At 61.0% G+C, this 18,769-nt stretch overlaps 1 protein-coding gene across 1 annotated transcript in view; it reads left to right on the top strand.

Annotated features, from left to right (window-relative positions):
- The first annotated feature begins 3,796 nt into the window (after window positions 1-3,796).
- LOC119089820 (transcription factor Sox-7) overlaps window positions 3,797-18,769 on the top strand; it is a 50,032-nt gene continuing 35,059 nt past the window's right edge. The window contains exon 1 of the mRNA XM_037212637.1: window positions 3,797-4,187. Coding sequence (XP_037068532.1) covers window positions 3,797-4,187 — 391 coding nt within the window. The remainder of the gene's footprint in view (window positions 4,188-18,769) is intronic.

Genomic DNA, 18,769 nt, shown 5'->3' with positions numbered 1-18,769 from the left:
TTTGCAGACGCTTGTTTTTGTTCTGCAGGAGGGGAGCCAAGGCGGCTGAACAATGAAAGGAAACTAATGCTTACCTCCTCTTCGTGGGTGTTCGAGCCGCGCCCACTCGTAGCTGTTTCTTAAAATGTGAGCATGCAATTTTGAGAGGTCCGCACTAGATAATCCCCAACCGTGAAAGGTTACTTTTGCTAAGTCGTCTGCCCACACCTTTGCCATTCACATCTGTTTTTCGCTTGACAGATAATGACAAATGTTTAATAGCAGATAGTTATGCCTGTTATATAAAACGTCTGTGTCATTATAGCATGTCTGATAATGATAGCGTTTTTGTCTGCGGTGTCACTCTCCGCGCCGCAACCTGAGCCAGCCATCTTGTCACCGCCCCCGATCTCACCCGGGGGAGCATTCCCTGCCACTGTGCAGCCCCCCCCCCCCTGCGGCCGCGGGGCCCGGCCCAGCTGTGACACGCCATCCGGCGAGGGCTGGGCGGCTGCAATAGCAGGCCATTATCACCCCGGATCGGCCGCCCGCAGTGCCAGCTCATCACTTCTATAATTAAATAACGATTATCGTCGTTGATCGGCCGGCGGGCGGTCGGTGCCCTACCGCCGCTGTCCGCCCGCGCCCCGCCGGCAGCGGCGGCATTGTTGCGCCAGCAGCCGTGTCATCTTCGTTCGGGCCCGAGCCCCGCCGGACAGCCCCCGGCCGAGGGGGGTCGCGGCCGGCGGCTGGCGGCCGGCGACCGGCGTGGCGCGAGCTGCGCTGATTGGACGAGCATGAGACGCCAGTTTGGCGGCGCGCCGGGACGCCCGGCACGGGCCGCGCCCGGCTCCGGCTGTGCCGCCGCCGGGCCGGGTCGGGAGCGCAGCTCGGTTCGGAGGCGTTACAGGGATGCGGTGCCAGACCAGCTCGGACCCCGGCTCGGACGCGACACGAGGATGCCGCACGAGACCAGGATCGGACCCCGGCTCGGACGCGACACGAGGATGCCGCACCCGGCTCGGACGAGACCGGGATGCCGGAGGGACCCCCGGCTCGGACGCGTCACGGGGATGCCGCACGAGACCGGGATCAAACCCCGGCTCGGACGCGACAAGAGGATGCCGCACGAGACCGGGATCGGACCCCGGCTCGGACGCGTCACAAAGATGCGACTCCGTGACCGTATCGGTGCCGTCCGTCGGCTTACGCGGGCCTGATACTGCAAGGCGTCCGGGTAAAAGGTGACGATCCGGTGCCTTGCTTCTTTTACTCGAAGAGCGCGGTGTTTCTTTTCACCCGAGGATTAAATTCGTTTTCTTGGTCGGTTTTTGTGTGGCTCAAGCGCGTGATAACGCTTAAGCAATGATTCATGACTAGGAAAGTTGGATTTGGTCCACTTTGCCAACCTTTGACTAGCTCCGCCACAAAATTTGTCATAACAGCTTGAGGCTATGACAATATCAGTTTTGTGAATCAGCTCCGAGGTGTAGACTGGTGACCGGAAAACATTTAACCACTCTGTTCGTCCAAAGAGGTCGCAACGCTCAATACAACACAATCTACTGTAATTTATCAAACGCTGTGGCTTGATTCTTTTGAAGGAGATGACCTTCCAGCTGTACGTCATTAAATAACCCCGGACCCATCGGATTGGTCTATGACCAGATCATGTAAATACCCCTAGATGGTCAGCTGAGCCAGCTGACCTAGATGGCGTGGAAATCCACTTCGCGGTGCGCGCATTACAAATTCCTGTCACTAAAATACGGTGCTAATGTTGCTTTTCAAGATGAATTGATTGGGTTTCTGGTCTCACTATGACGCACTCAGCACGACATGTCACGTAGCATGACAAATACACCCGACATTTTTATTCGCATATTTCCATACCCTTACAGCCTTTAAAGAGCAATCAATTCACTCATTACACATGCAGCCAGATGCTTCGCAAATGAACAAAAACGCCGGGCGCCCTCAGTTGGCAAACAGCCTTGACGAGCGAGCGGCGGCTGTCTGCCAGATGCATTCCGGCCCGGCAGAGGGTCTCGCTGTTGCGTCTCTGTTGTTGAGTCGACAGACGCGTGACAGGCATCGGAGGTTGGCCGGTATGACGGCCTGATGACTCCCGGTCCCGCAGGGCGGCTCCGGACGATCGCGCGCCGCGTCTTCTCCGTCCGGGCAGGTGAAGAGGCGTGCCGACCTTGAGGGTGTTAGTAGTGCATGAAAATCTTCGCGGACGCTCCGCTGATTAGGCCCTGCTTTCCGTTAGGGTCGGCGCGAGCCGTTTCCACTGACTTGAAATGCCAGATCTGTGGGAATTGGGGACGTGGAGATCCGCGGCATCGAGCGGCAGACGGCTGCGCACAAACCGGTCGCGCTGATAATGGCGCAGCCACACGCCACGTCGGTTCCGGCAGGGCAGTCTGCAGCCCAGCCGTGGGGGAAACATCATGGCCTACTGAAATCTGGTCCCAAGAACTTTTTGGCACGGTGAACTGTTTTTATATTTTGCCGATGTAACTAAGCACCGTGGCGGACGGAAACTCTGAGCATTTGGTCACGCACTTCAGAAACATTCAGTGTGTGTTCGCGTCCCTTCTCCGAGCAGTGACGCTCATCTTGCTCGCCATGGCTTGGCTGCCTCCGCTGTGAGACGGCGGCAGAGCGGCCGTCCAAGGCCCCAGATGGAGTGTGCGCAGCGCCGCTCCGGAGTGAGACGGTGGCAGAGTGGCCGTCCGAGGCCCCAGATGGAGCGTGCGCAGCGCCGCTCCGGAGTGAGACGGTGGCAGAGCGGCCGTCCGAGGCCCCAGATGGAGCGTGCGCAGCGCCGCTCCGGAGTGAGACGGTGGCAGAGCGGCCGTCCGAGGCCCCAGATGGAGTGTGCGCAGCGCCGCTCCGGAGCGAGACGGTGGCAGAGCGGCCGTCCGAGGCCCCAGATGGAGTGTGCGCAGCGCCGCTCCGGAGTATGAGACGGTGGCAGAGCGGCCGTCCGAGGCCCCAGATGGAGTGTGCGCAGCGCCGCTCCGGAGTGAGACGGTGGCAGAGCGGCCGTCCGAGGCCCCAGATGGAGTGTGCGCAGCGCCGCTCCGGAGTGAGACGGTGGCAGAGCGGCCGTCCGAGGCCCCAGATGGAGCGTGCGCAGCGCCGCTCCGGAGTACCATCTGTACCGGCCGCGTCCGGCCGCGCCCGGCCGTTTTCCCCGCGCGCGTGGCACCTGCGCAGCCATCGGAGGCTGGCGGTTAACGATGTGGCTAATCGGCGGCTAATGTTGCACATCGCGCGCCCGTAACTAGACCAAGCTGTCACGGCCGCCGCCGCCGCGTGGGGAGACGCGCCATCTGCCGGCGCCGCCGCCCCGCACTCTGTGTCAGTGGGCAACGCAGCCGGCGCCCGATGAGAACGACGCGTCCTCCGCCGCCGCGGCGCCGCTGCCGCCGTCGCGGCGGCGTCACCGGGCTGTTGCGCCGGCCGCTGCGGCCGCGCGCGGTGCCACTCTCGTTTTCACCTAGTTATTTGTGTTGATTCGACCGACCGCCGGCGGCTTTCGACGCGCGCCGTGACCCGTCGCTGTGTGACGTGGACTAGATCGACAGGCTCGACGCATTGGTCATGCACGTGTGGTGTGTTTTAACGGTGCCGCTATGTGCCTTCCTTGCGGCGTGCCCCGTACTCCATAATTATCAATGCCATTCGTCATTCTTGACGTTGACTGCCTTATTGGGCGCACAAGAGGTGACGAAAAGGAAAGCGGCGATTTGTATTCCACGCTACGGCGATGACGCTCATAACCTCGTGCTTGTTCTTTCCAGAAACTATGGACGCCCAGTACATCGTCCCGACAACGAATGCGGAGATGGTGTACTCCCATCAGACAATGTACCAGCAGTATTACCCTGCCATGGACTATCGCTGCTCCCCCGTGGACATGGGCTACTCGGTACGCGCAGACCCCTCTGGTGGCGACCTTTACGCCCGCGGCTACATGGGCCACCTGCCGCCATCCATGCTTGGCACGGCAAACTACGACTACCGACTAATGCCGGGCAAAATGTGCGAGATGCCAGCCGGGCCGCAGGAGAAGAAGGGCAAGGAGGCGCGGATACGGCGGCCCATGAACGCCTTCATGGTCTGGGCCAAGACGGAGCGCAAGCGACTCGCCGACGAGAACCCCGACCTGCACAACGCCGACCTCAGCAAGATGCTCGGTAAGTACACGCGCACAGAGCCCTTGCCGTTCGGCGCCGTGGCCGGCCGCGGCGGCCGACAGACCGCCTCTCCGCAGGCCCACGGCGCCGTCGGCCCCCGCCTGGGCGCCACCTCCCGGTGACCCAGCGACGTCGGACAATGGCGCGGAGCGGAGCGATCCGCCGCGCTGAGCCGGGCGCGCCGGCGCGCCTGTGGGAGGCGCCACCGACGCAGCCGCCGCGGCCGCTGCCTAAATGGAGACTGATTGGTCGCGTCGCTAATGGCGACGCTGATTACAAAGCAGCGGCCCTGATTTAAGTAGGGCGCCCGGTGCTTGACCTGATGTCTGGCCGGCGCGGGTGCCGGCGGAAACCTGCTGAGTAAAGCCGCAAAACGTTCTCGGCGCGCAGCTCCGCGCTGGCGGTCTCCGCGCTTGCCGCTTGCACCCGGCCCGTTCAGCGGTGGTTGTTTATTTTGCGCTCGCGACTTTCACCGCCCGAGCGATTACATCTGCAGCCGCTGCACTTTGTCTCCATTGTGCAAGCGGGCTCTTGTTGCGTGCGATTTCATTATAATGGCATTAAATTTGGTGCGAAGCGCGACAGGTCATGGGAAGCTCGACGGTGACCCGGGCCGGGTGGCACGACCCTGCCGCTGGCACCGTTAGCTTGTGAGGTCGGCACGCAGAGCTGGTTAGTGCCTCAGACGCTGCGCGCTCGTGACATTAGTAAGCAGGTCCAGCTGTGTTCTCAGACCCTTGTTGATCATGAGGTCGGTAAGGGGTTCCGAGTTGGTGCGTCACAGAGTCTAAAGGAATCCCCCCCCCCCCCCTCCATATCCGGCTCAAATCAGCTGCCAGTGTTGGCGGAGTAAAAGAGCATTTCTTATGTGCTGACAGGTCTCCGTCTGGAAAGCTTTGGTATTTTCAAGCAGCATGCCAATATCCCGACGCATATTCTCGCCAATCTGAGGAGGTGACGCTGTTTTTCACCAACCGTGATGACTTTATTCTCCTTACCCTGTAAACTCGTTGCTGAGCTCTGACCCGAAAGGGCGCTGAAGGGATGTGGGCGGGCACAATAAGGACGATGTGACCTGGTGTTGTCCGCGGGCCGCTACATTGTTTCAGCTGACTGCAGGAACAGCTGACCTTGTTAGCCGGGAGGATGCCGCCGCGGGGCACGGGGGGAGGGAGGGGCGACGGCGAACTGCCTGACCCGCTGACGTGAGCGCCTGGGTCTGCGCTGACCCGCTGGTGAGGCCTGTTGATTTGTTGTTGTCCGGTGGCCGGCGAGGGTGCGGGGCGAGATGGCGCCACCCAGATGCGCTGGCAGCGGGCAGCGGCCGGCGGGACCCTCGCCCGCCGCCTCGCCGACGAAGCGCCGGCGAAGGGTGGGAGCGTGCGCCCTTTCCCTGCGACTTGTCTTGATTATGGGAGCGAGGCCGGCGCTCTGGGTCTCCGAGGGGTGGGAGAGTGGGCGGGTTGGAGGGTGGGAGAGAGAGGCCACAGCCGCTCACGCTAACTTATTGAGAGCTAACGGGCGAACAGAGCCAGTAACCCCCAACTCAAAGCTCTCTTCAAGATTTTGGGGCCTTATGATCTGTCAAGCTACACGCTTTCCGGCTCCAATACAGTTTTCACTCCCCCAAGTTTGTGTTCGTTGGGGATAGTTCTGTCTGGGTTCTCTTACCATCTGATTCACGAACCCATTTGAAAAGGGAACACGGCTCCACATACTGATAACTACTCAGAGCCTCACGACCACCGGAGTCACGTGGTCTGCAGCTGCACTCCAGCGCAGCCTAAAGCGCCGCCGCCGCCCTCTACAGCTGGAGCAGACCCCGCTAGTTGGCGACTGGTCTTGTTTCCTCCCTATAACGACTTGATGCCTGCTTTAGCAGGCAGCGCACCGACCTCGCGCGCCGACCCCAGAAAACAGCGCAGCGAAAACCGACTCGGTCAAAACGCATGCGGTGACAGCTTCTCATTTCCTCGTACAAGTCCGGACGGGTGCAGGTGGCCGTGTTGCGTCTGGAGGGCCCGACGTGGCCCAGTTCTGTTCAAGAGCCGTGTTTCACCGGCCGCCTCACAATGAGACATGGCCCGGCAAAAAATGGGGATTAACTCCAAACATCGGAGTGGCGCCTCGTGACCCGCGCCGGGGAATGGGGCCAGCGCGCTTACGGCGCCATGGGGGTGGCTGCGTGGCCCGCGTGAGCAGGAAGCCGCCGAGCCGCACGGAGCTCGCACCGCCGCCGGGGAGGACAGCGTGCCTGCAGCCGGTTACTCTCGCTTTTGAGCGGCGGCGTGCCGTGTACCCGGCCCGGCCGCGGCCGCCGTCCCGCCGGCCGATTAAGCCGTTGTCGTCGGACTCATTACGGCTGCAACAGAAGCGAGTCCTATTAACCTGTGAACCGGTACTGCAAAAGTCCGACTCTGCCACTCAACCTGAGCCCGGCTTTCCTGCGTCATGACGGACGCCCGCGGCGTAAATCACTGAATGAGCCCGGCTCGTGCGTACTGAGCTGAGCGGGCACGATCTGCGCTCTCCGAGCAGAACGCGGCTGAGGCTGGCTGGTCAGGCTCGTCAAGACGAAAGACGCAACAGGTCGACTGAGCGCAGGCTCCTGTGCTGCGCTTAAGCTCGAAGCTGAGACGAATTAGCCTGCTGACATCATTCCGCCGATAAATCATACGGAGAGGGCAGCTGCTTTGGTCCGACTGGCATGCGCGGGGATTATCTGAGAGCCGGCTCCTGTATGGCCATGGCGCAACTGCCACTCAGTCGTACCAAGCTGCCAGGAGCGTTTGTCGACCGATCCTTCTCTATGTAGGCTGTGCTGAACTGGCGTGATGCTTCCAGCAAAATTTCGTTAACCTTGTGGTGATTTCCTGAGCAGAGATGGCATGCTTGTAAACGTTTGTGGGAATTGATTTTCATCAGGACAGCGCTGCTAGCTTTAATCCTGTCGAATGACCAGGAGTAGGGTGTGATGGCTATATTTCACCTCTCCTGGTTGTTCGAAGAGGAATAATGCTGTCTCGTCTTATGAAAGTCTTGAATGTTCCTCGCAAACGTACTTAAAAACTTACCCAACACATTTTCATATATTTTCAGGGAAATAAAATATCGCCCTCAGGTGCAGAGCATCTTCCAGCTCTATTCAATATCGGAAGCGACGTACCCCTTATAGCATCCAGGAAGACGGGGGGGGGGACCTGACCTGGGGACCTGCCCCCCTGACACCGATTGTGAAATCGTTGAAGTACACATTGGGATGAACTAATCTTTCAGTTTGATATCCTGCAAACGTGCAGCTCCTAGAAAGAACGTAGCTGCATTTTCGCTTAGTAACAGTTCCGCAAAATGCCACACAGCTTCCATTGTGACCGGCAATTTGACATTTTTAAAAATGGTGGCAGCCTTTACACACATGATATTGTTAGATATGCGACGTTGACACTTGAGTACTTTAGAACAAGCATTTTACGAGCATTATTATTCTGTGGTGATAAATGGTCAGTCCTTAGATGCATAAGCCACTAGAGCAGACACAGGTGAAATGCTCTTGTTTTTCGACACCTGCAGATGTCGTTGTACGTCGATCGCGGTGTCAGCAACAAGCATTTTGGTCGAGACGGCATCTTTCCCCACCTAAAATAGCACTACTACAGACTCACCGCGCACCAATGAAAGTGGTTGAATATTCTAGCTATCGCCAGCATTTTATGCGTCGTCAGGCTGCCTAGTAATTGCTGTACGCAAACCGTCAAAAAATCCAGAGCAGAAATAGTACTGGAATGTGGCATCCCTGAGTAAACGCCGCACTACATGTCACACAATCGTGCAGCGGGGAGCCCCGCAGGTGGACAGAATTTCCCACATCATTTTGTGTACCCATGCGTGTTTCGGGCTGCGTGTCGAGTAACATGCAACATTGAGCCGTCAAAATGTTCCGATGTCTGACATCGTTCGGGATTGTTACATACTATTGCCGTCGTGCTCAGACTCACGCGCCTGGAATGCCGATGCATGGCTGTCTGGGCATTCGTCTTTACGTCAGCCAGACTGTGGATCGAACCTCCGACCGAGCGCGTCGGCTGAGGCCAGGTCAGTACTGCCGGCGCGACTCCAGCCTGAGGGCAGGCTGGCTGCCGGCCTCAGGCGCCAGGTCAAGCTTAGGTCACGCAGGCCGGCGGTCCCAGGCTGTCAAGCTGGACGGCGGCCAAGGCATGAGACTAGGCCGATAGCAGACCGGCAGGCTGCTCCAGGCATGGAATCAGGCTGAGAACGGGCCGGCAGGCGGCTCCAGGCACGGGGCTAAGCCGAAATCATGCTGGCAGGCTGTCCCAGGCTGAGGTCCTTCTGGCAGGCTGTCCCAGGCTGGGGTCCTGTTGGCAGGCTGTCCCAGGCTGAGGTCCGGCTGGCAGGCGGTTCCAGTCCGTGGTCGCACCACCCGCCGACCCCAGGCCCCGGCGAGGCGGGCCGCTGGCTCCGGCCCCGTCTTCGCCGCCGGCGGTTTCTCCGTGACGCCGGTCCGTCTAATGACGGTCCAGGTCGGTGTTAATCGCCGGCCGTTGCACATGAGCCGTGGCGCCTGGTCCAGTTGTTCACGGGCCACCGACCGCACGCGGCCGCACGCTGGCCGCACGCGCGCCAGGAATGTCGCCACTCTCTCCGGCCGGCGCGCCCGGTGCCGCTCGGACTCATCGATGCCGCGGGTTTTCATGTTGTTCCGCTGGGGCGCCGCTATCGCGGGCCAGCCCCGGGCCATTGGGCAGCGTAACGACCGCGCCCACCGCCGCGTGCCGCCTCAAGACATGCTTGGCGGCGGCTTCGACGCTGGTGCCTTTCGAGCGGCCCGCCGGTGAGCACCTAGCTGCAGCTGACACGCGGCCCGCCCCGAACACCGTCCCCTGACTTCACAGTCAGCAGCATCGACCAGTTCACATCACGGCGCGGCGCGTATCGCCCCGTCTGCATCTTCGCAGCCCCCGTGACCTGGATTAGCCGGCGGCGCGCCTGACCGGTGGCGCCGCTCCAAAACACGGCCGCCGCCGCCGGAATGCATGGCGTCAGGATCGCATTGCATCCGAGACTCGTAAGCGAGCCGGAACGACCGGCGTCAGCAGTCCGGGGCCGGAGCTGGCGGTGTCGCCTTCGCGCCGCGCGTCGGCACCGGCCCGGACCATCTCCACACTGACGCCATCGGGACAGCTGTCGGGCTTCTCTTGTTGGCTGTCTTTGTCCGGTGGAAGACAGGAGGTTGCTTTTGCTGGGGTCTGGGACGGTTTAAAGCTCTGATTTCTATAGACCGGGCTAAATATGCAAGCAGTATAATAAACCTACAACAAAGTAGGTGAACAAAAGGTGGGTCGGGCTGTGGTAATGGGATATAAAATACTACTTACGATGAAGTTAAGAAACATGTAGATTAAGTCTAATATGGCATATAACGTTAAGTAAGGATGATCTTACTTGACTCTGTTCGCCTAACCAGTATCTGGTACCAGGTGAAGCGAAATGCTTCGGGGATCGCGTAGACGCTGCATCTGCCCCTCCTTCTCCGCCCATCCGGACACCCCACCGCCATCAGCGGCCGTTTGCAATGACGCACAAAACAGCAACCAACTTGCTCAGATGTGTGCACGCCTCTGGCTGCCAATACGCACTGTGTAATGGCATGCTTTCAAAACCACCAGAGGCGTGTGTGGACCGTGAGATCCACACACGCCTCTCCGCCTCCGCTCATTTGCGGTACCCCTGTGTCATCAGCAGACATTGGCAAGTGACGTCACTCGGCACCCGGCGAGGTTTCCGGCACCAGCGATACAGCGAAACGGGACGACCGGACCGTCACAAGGCTGGCTGACGTCACCCGTGTGACGTCACATCCGCTGAAATGCATGGTGTGTCATGATCCCTTGCCGTGACCCCCATGCGGGGTTGATATTAAAATGCTGCATGTTTTCTTTTGTTTCGTCACGAGCGAGGACAAAGCGAGTCCTTGCACGGGCACGCACCGCCACCATCAGGCGAATACCGGGCCCGGTTTGTGGCCATCCAGTGCTCGTCGGTCACCGCTCGCGCGCGCACGAACCGGGGCCGGCGACGCGCAGAGAAGTCCGTGCAGTGCTGCGTACTGGCGGGCCACGCACCCGGACGATGGGCGTAGAAAACTGTTCGGTCGGTTCGGTCGGCTTCATTGCGATGGGTGGCGTTTTAAGAACGCTGGGCAGTCTCGGAGTAGTGATAACGCAGCGCTGTGTGGCGCTCAGTCCCAGTCTTCCCCAGTTGGTCCCAGTCCGATTCGTTTTGCCCCGGTTTGTCTCGGCCGGTTCCAGTCTCCCCAGTTGGTTTCGGTTTGTCCCGGCCGACTTCGGGGTCTCCGCGGCCGGCTGGTGCGGCGCGGTTCCGGTGGCAGACTGGCGGTTGGATTGCCCTGCCATGATCAGTCGCGTTCGGTCCCGGTATGCCCTGGTCTGCCTTAGTCGTTCTCTGTCTGCTGAGGTTGGTCTCAGTCTGCTCCAATCGTTCTTAGTCTGCCCCGGTCGGCCTCAGTCTGCCCCGGTCAGTCTCAGTCTGCCCTGGCCGGTGCCGGTCTACCCCGGTCGGCTCCAGTCTCTCGGCCTGATCCAGTCTGTCTCGGTCTGGTTCAGACTGTCCCGGCCTGTCCCGCTCTGACCCGTCCCGGTCTGTCCCGGCCTGTCCCGGCCCGTCCCGGCCTGTCCCGGCCTGCCCCGGTCTGTCCCGGTCTGTCCCGGTTCGTCCCGGTCTGACGCGGCTTGGCTCCCGCGGTGGTCGGCCGGTAGCATGCATAATGCACGCGATGGAGAGCCGGAGCGCCGCTGCAGCCGCCCGCACCCCCAGCCGGCGCCGAACACGCGAGCCATGTCCGCTGCCGGGCGCGGCCCGCCGCCCGCAGCCGCGCCCCCTGTCACCAGCCTGCGGTCGGCAGGACGGCGGTCAGCGGCAGGCGAAGGTCTGGCCGGTAGTGGCCAGCGGACCGGGGTAGGGCTCAACCGGCGGCCGTTTGGAAAGTCCGCTGCGGGACGTTCAGAGGGAGATGCAGATTTTGGGCTGCTCGGGTGCGTCGCAAACTTGCTCATCGCGAACGTGGTGATGGTCTCTCCGCAGCGTGAAGAACAGTGGCCTGCGGAGGTTTGTGCCAGTGCCAGGTATGGAGCTGGCGGAGTCGGCGACGGTCACCGTTGGCTGAGAGCAGCGTAGTGACTTCGTATGAGCTGATGGCCTTTCAGAGCGGGTGTCCGAGCCGGCCAAGACAGACGCCGGGTCAGCCCGGGTCGCTTGGACCGCCAGCGACGGGAAGTGCGTTCTTACGGTCCGCCTGTCAACAGATATGGCCGCGCCGTCGCGGCTGAGGACGGGTCCGGCCGAACCGAGCACGGAGGCCGAATTTCCCCCATCAGAGCTGAACGCGACGACAGCGCCGAGGCTCCAGCTTTGGCTGTCCTGCAGTCGGTAACCGGACCGCCCGCCTCGGCGACCTTGTGACCCAGTATCCCTTGGTCCAGCGTCCGTCGGCGGCGGCCGGTCGGCGATCGGACGCCCGTGCCCCCAGTGACCCGAGATCGGCCCGTCCGTGCCGGCGCGGCCCGCCGCTGGATAAGGCACGGCAATCGCCGACCGCCGTCTGAAATCACATCCCGCGCCGCCGTTTTTTCCGTTTACAGCCGCCGGATGGCGGTCCGGAGGGGCCCGTCTCGCGGCGGCGCGCTCAAACGCCCTCGGCGCGCTCATCGCGTTGCGGTGCGCGCGGCCCGTCGTGAACGTGAGGACGTAACGGCGGCGCGAGCGCGGTAAGCGAGGGAGAAGGCGCTGGCCGTGCGGACGTCTGGCGGACGTGTTGGAGGCGCCGCTTGCCTCAGCTCCGCATCAGGGCGGGGATCGACCGGCGCCAGACTCCGGCGACCCCTCCGACCCCGATCGTATCGAATGCGGCACGTGGGGCCGGCCGAGCGGTCGCGGGCTCGTGCCGGAGCCCAGGGAAGGGACTCTCGGGGATCGCTGTGCCCATCCACGCTGGAATTCAGCGCACCGCGCTCCAGCAATCGCATGACACAACCGGCGGAGGCGCTCACATTACGACAGGCCGACTATCTTGCAGGTTATCAGCGATTCAATGGTTCCACAATGGCAAGCGATGTTGTTACGCCGGTGTTCTACAGGCAATTTCGTATAAGCAGCTCCGAAATCAGATGCAGGTGCTCCGCCGCAGCGTGCGGCAGTGCATCAGATCCTGCTCAGCACCGCCCCGCCGCGTCACCCTCCCTGACTCGGCGGTAGGGCGGCCGCCCGCCGCCTGCAGACGGCGCGACCACCGCCGACCTGTCTGTCTGTGTGCGGGTGTGTGCGCGACGCGCCGCTCCGCCGGCCGTGCACGGTGCACGGTTCCCACGGCCGGGGGTCCATGGCGGCCGCGGCGGATGCACGTGGCGGGCCGCGGCGGGCGGCCGATACGCCGTCGTAATGGGCGGATTTATTGGCCGCCGCCGCCGCCGTGGCGGGGGCGGGGGCGGCCGCCGTCGCCGGCCCAGCTGGGCACCTCGGGTCGCACGGGTCAGCTGAGCTCACGGAGTGGACGCAGGCCGAGGAGGGAGGTCGCGAGTCCCACGGCTGGGCCGAGTGCGGCGGGACTTAAGGCTCTCCCGGGGCCGTGGGCTCCCGCGGGTCAGCAGGGGATCGCCAGTCCCACGAGTCAGCAGAGTCACGTGATCGTCGAGTCTTTTTTTCTCCGAGACCCGTGCCTAGGACGTGCACAGGCATTCTTTGTTAGCCGGTGCGCAGTTTCGCGAAGTGGGTGGGAGTTGGAGTGTGAAAAGTAACGAAACCTGGTCTGATCAACGGGTGAAACCTGGTCGCCAATCTGACCTTTAAATTTATCTACAAGCGCGTTTCTCCGCGAATTTGGTACACTTTTTCACAGTTGTGGGGAGGGGGCTTAAACCAAAGCTGTGGGTGGCGAAGCACCCCAAATGAAAGGGAAACTACATTCCTGCTTGTTAGGGCCCTCTTAAAACTCCTTCATCGCCCTGTGAAAGGCCAATGTTTCTATTTTTCGTTTGCTAGTGGTGATCCTCAGAGATTCCCGGAGCTACCGCACACTTAACAAGCAGCTTTATATCACGTTTTCAGACCTGACCAGCTTCAGATAATTTCCAGGAGCTTAGACCAGCAGCATTCCTTAATTAGTGCGGAAAGTACGACATTTTGCGTCTGCTCACTGCTTGTCCGGCGTTTCCCACTTCACCTACCTTCCTCGCATCTGCCGTTTTTCGATGGTGCCTCGTCCCGAGGCCTCAGCTAGGCTGTTTTCTCCCCTTTCCGTCCAGGAGTTATGCGGTACGTGTGTGCTGCCGTCAAACAATGAGTGAGTCGCATTAGCAACTTCAACCCTGCCGCGTGAATTCGATCCAGGGTCTTCATGTCCATCTGACATGCAGTCTGGACCCGCTCAAGTCGTGAACATCGCGAACATGACGAGGACAGGGCTAACGGAATGTTAAGTGCAGCAGAACTTGGACTCCAGCTTTCCCACGCCCAATTCGCGAAGCAAAACTCGTATTTATCATGCTGCGGCAAAACTCACGTTTATTGGGCCGGGAGCTGTTTGCACAGCACCTTCATACCACTGCAGATGTGGGAATGCTGGAGAACGACGACCGTTGCCAGCTTATCACGAACTAGAGGCGTGAACGGCATCAGTCGATAAGAGTAACGAAAGCAGAACCCGACCAGTCAACGGCCGTCGGGCTTAGCAAACGGAGGGCAGCCCACCGTCGTCACGTCTTCAGCGCAACTGGAGGACCGTTCTGGGCGGTGCTGGGAGATTGGGAGGACGGAAAGGGAGAATCCGCCCCCTTCCCCTCGCCCACTTTGTCGCTGAAAAAACAGCAAAAACCCTATGGCATTGCATGGAAAGAAACGATACAACAGCCGCATCAACCGAACTCCTTCCGTGACTCCCCGAGGGCACGCCGTTAAAAACGACGACGTCGAAGGGCGTACATCCAAGCGTCCCCGCGCCCCCTCGGGCGTCTGTTCCGTGGGGGGGGGGAGGGGGACGCAGCAGCCCCGGCGTCGTCATGTCTCCGCCGTCCGCGCCGGCGACGGGTGTCGTCAGCAGGGCGGCCGCGTCCCGCAGGTTCGGGGGTCGTGTTGCTGATGGATAGCGCTCAGGTCGCGCTGTCGGCTGTGATGGATGGTCGTCCGCGGCCGGCGGTCGGCTCTGATCGTGCAGCCGCCGGCCGACCCGCGCTGCAGGCGCGTCTGCAGGCCCAGCCCTTCCGATCGCCGAGCGTGTGCAGGGCCCCAACTCTTCCGATCGTCAAGCGTGTGCGTCTTGGATCAGTGCTACGCTGCCAAGTGTGTAGGTCGCAGGGTTCGGGTATGTAGGGAGCGAGCTACGGTTTCAACGTCCCGACGAAACTTGGAGTGTTTTACTGAGAAAGTGCCGGCACCGCAGCGTTTTTTTGTGTGCTTTTTTTGGTTTTCATTCTTGGCATCATTTTAACTTCACCCTTGTTGTTGAGTATTGGTTTGAGCTACCGATGGATGCTACATGCTACATGATGGATGCTACGCCAGGCTTCAACGGCGTTTTTTCGGGCATCGCACTCATACAGCAGGAGGCACACCTTTGGTAGCACATCAGGCGCGAGTCATGCTTAAACCGCCACGTACGTAGCAGCGCGTGACCCAGATTTTCCCTACATGGTACCTCGAGGCGTCACCAGAGTTCCGAACGGCTTCGGCCGTCGGTTTTTTGTGTGACGGACGCGATGCCGCGCTGGGAAGCTTGCCGCTGTCTCGGCACTTTTGGCCCGGTTATGGCTCATTGTGTGGGGTCACTAGCGGAGTAGCGGGACCGACAAGGGCCGGATGAGGCTCGGCTGGGCGCAGCGAGCGGGGTATGCCGCGGATGGTGGTGTAGGCCTGACCTCTGATCAGGGAGAGATACCCTGCTGTCTGGCCTGCCCGCCACCAGACGCAGGTGGGCTGAATGGGTCTAACAATATGTTTGCTTGATTTAGGTTTAAAAAAGATTTATTTGGCCATTTGTGGGCATAAGCTTTGGTGCACATGGTGGAACGTTATGGGGAGAGTAAGCGGGATTCCTATCAGATTATGCGGGAATTTCTTATCAGAAAATCTTGGCAAATCTTCCGGTCTACTTGTTACGATTTCTCGAATACAGGCTCTATGAGCCCTCCGCCGTACTAAGCCTTTCGCAGGACATTGAACCCGGTAACATTCGGCTAACGTGCGAGGACGCGGCATGCCTTTGTGCCCATTACATCCCCTAGCTTTTTTTTTACCAAAGTCCAGCCTAAAAAACAAAAGAACAGCGGATGACATGGTCCGTTGTGCACTGGACACAACTTCACTCATCCGCGGCGCGGCGTGACTCACTGGTGCCGCTTCGCACGAAACGTTTAGCAATGCGGCACTGGAGCCCCACCGCCCGAGCCCGAGAGCTACAAGGGTGCCGCCTGATACGCAAGCGAACCACAGGTCTTCCCGAAGGTGCTGTTCCCGTCTAGCCGTCCTCCGTGGATACAAACCAATCACGGCGAGAATCGGCCGCCCTTTTTTCGGCCGCGCCATTTTTGCCGTGCGTGCGGCGCGGCGCGGCGATGCTCGGCGATAAGATCTGTCCAGCCTGAGTGGCCGTCAGGGCCGGCGATTTCATGGCAGCGCCGCAAAAATCCGCCGATGGTTGGGTTGCATGCCAGCCGCCATTAATGAGGGGATGTGGGTCGTGTGCGCCGGGAGGGGCCGACGGCAGCGCCCGCTGACCCCGTGTCGCCGGCCCTGGGACGCCGGCCGGGCCGCCGATGCTATCGCGGCCCGGCCGGCGACGGGGCGCGCAGAGCGGTGATAGCCGGCCTAATCACCCGTCGTTTGGTGTGGCCTGTGATTACTCCCGATCACAGGGGACAGGGCGTGTGGTCGCCCGGACGGCCCAGGCTGGGACCTGGTCGGCTCTCCGCGTCTTCTCGGTGTCGTTTCGGTTGGCCTGCCGGAACCGGACCTCTGTCAGCAGCGCAGCGTGGCCCTGCCCCCTCAGCCGGGCCCCGTCAGCAGCGCAGCGTGGCCCTGGCCTGAGTCGGGCCCCCGTCAGCAGCGCAGCGTGGCCCTGGCCTGAGTCGGGCCTCTGTCAGCAGCGTAGCGCGGCCCTGGCCTCTGAGCTGGGGCCTCTGTCAGCAGCGTAGCATGGTCCTGCCCTCTGAGCTGCGCGAGGTCGTCGGACCGGAGCCCGACCGTAGCTCGACGTGCCTCGGTTGTGCGACCCCGGCAGCGGCCGGGCCGTTCTGCTCACGTCTTCCCGCGGCCACACGTACCACGTCGCCAGGTAACCTCCTCCACCCCTCCCCCTCCGCCCTCCGTCCCTCCCCTGGTCGGCATCACGGTGGCGTCGGGCTACGTAACAACGAAACCCGCCAGATCGTTGCGGCTGGAGAGTCTGGAGCTTTGTGGGATCTGGAGCAGAAACCGTTTCGGCAGGTGGCTCGCTTGCATAATCGGGCTCTGCTCTAGTACTGAGTCTGGTTTCATCTCTTCGTCACAAAGCCTCTTCATTACTCTGTCCGACTCCGAAGCACTCATCCGCCGCTAGGAATGCACTAAATGTTGGCTCGAATATGCTTGCTTATTGCGAGACATATTTTTGAAGCAATTTTGCATTTCCAGCCTGAGTTCCGCTCACGTCATTTTGAGATGTAATTTCCTTGAAACTTCTTAAAGCTCGCGTTCAGCGAAGAAAATCTGATCCGGCTCGCAGCAATGTGCTGTGGCCTGAGTTCCAATGCTTTTTAATTACTAAATTTGCGCCTACTTGGTTGCTTGCGGAAGGTGCTGGAATGCTGTTTTAGTTCTGAGATAAGTTGCATGTGACAATGTGAAAAATAGGGACAGCAGTTGCAGACTTGTACCATGTGCAGCGTGCAGTTAATTCTTCCCAGACCGGAAGTGGACCCAGTAGTCTTCGGCCGCCTGAAGCACCTCCCGTTCTACCACGACTAGCTGGCTGACCCTGCGCTGACCCCGTGTAGATCGCAGGCCATCATTTGTCTTCACTTGTCGGTGGCAGCAGAACCCCTCCTCCCACCGTGAAACAACCCCTGCCTCACTGATCTGAGCCGGCTGGAGCCCCGGCGGTCTTCGGCGGCGCCCGACGGCCCCCGACGGCCCCGACGGCCCCGACGGCCCCTGGCAAGCCGCGGCGGGGCGCGCGGGCAGTCGGTGAGGACACCCGTGCTGGCGCGGCGGCGCGCGGCGCCGGGCCCGCCCGCTGCGGGCTATCGGCGCCGGTCGGATGCCGTCGCCGGCCGCTGACGGAGGACCACCGTCGGCCGGCGATGGCCGCAGATAGCGCGCACGCCGACCGCCTCACAAACATCTGTGTGCCGTGAATTCCGCGGCGCGGCGGCATTCCTGGCGCGGCGGCGCGCTTCCTGCGTCGCCGCCGCGCCGTCTTGATCGGCGGCGGGCGTGGCGCGCCGGTCGCCATTCATCGAGGCGGGCTTTTAATGAGGCGGGCCGCGTCGCCCGGCGCACTTCCTGCGAGGCGACATCCGGCGTCGCGGCCCCGCAGACATCCAGACATCCGGCGTCCAGACATCGCAGACATCATCCAGACATCGCAGACATCCGGCGTCGCGGCCGCCGACGCTGGGACTGGCGTCCGCACTTGGACCCGGGCATTCTGGGTCCTCGCCGCGACGCTGAGCGCTGGAGGATCCGGCCTGTGTTCTGGCTTCGTAGCCAGAGGCTTGACTTCTCGCGTCGTCTGAATGTCGGCCCCCTGCCTTGCGTCTGTCCTGGAGAATCCTGCTGCGATTGTCTTGGTTTGGATGGCGCGGTTCGTACAGTTTTGCCTGGTCTGTTACCTCCGGAATCCAATTCATGCTGTCTGTGCCCTGTGCCGTTGCCGTGCGCTGTCTTGCAGCCCGCCCTTCTACTGGATTCGAGTCCCGTTCTGGCGCGTGCTGTGCCCGGCACTGGTGGCTTCTGTTCGCTTCCGTTTGTTCCACCCCCTCTCCGCTCCTTATGGCGTGCACCAAGCCGCAGTCCCGCTTCTCAGGCACAATGTGCTATTATCACGTCCCCGTCTAATTTTTTATTTACCCAGGTCAAAAATCGGTCTTCAAAACATCGTTTAAACCATAACCTGCCTCAACAGTGAGCTAATTTTGGTCGGGCCAAGGCCCTCACTAAATCAATAAATTGTGGTGTACATGGCCCGCTGTATCATTAGTGGTGGAAATTGCCCCCGTTTCCGTTAGAAAGCCCAGTAACTCACCTTTGACCCCGCTGAGCAAATTTTTAACCCCGGGAGGTCACGATGTTTACGTAGAACGCTTTGCGTATTTTGTTTACAACGAAATGATGATGGATTTTATTGGCTAGAAATCGAACTGGTTTTAGAGGGTGCGCGCGCGCCGGGAAAGCGGGCAGGCGGCCACTTCAAAAGCGCCCTGCTCTTCGCGCGGCGCGGCGCCCAATTCCGACCCCGGCGCGCCGTAATGGCTGATAGCGGCGCGTACCAGGCTCAACACATCGTCCACAGCTGACCG

The sequence above is a fragment of the Pollicipes pollicipes genome, unplaced genomic scaffold (genome assembly GCF_011947565.3).
Source record: "Pollicipes pollicipes isolate AB1234 unplaced genomic scaffold, Ppol_2.1 Scaffold_3087;HRSCAF=3621_pilon_pilon_pilon, whole genome shotgun sequence".
Taxonomy (NCBI): Eukaryota; Metazoa; Arthropoda; class Thecostraca; order Pollicipedomorpha; family Pollicipedidae; genus Pollicipes; species Pollicipes pollicipes.
This window is presented reverse-complemented; position numbering and strand designations above follow the sequence as displayed.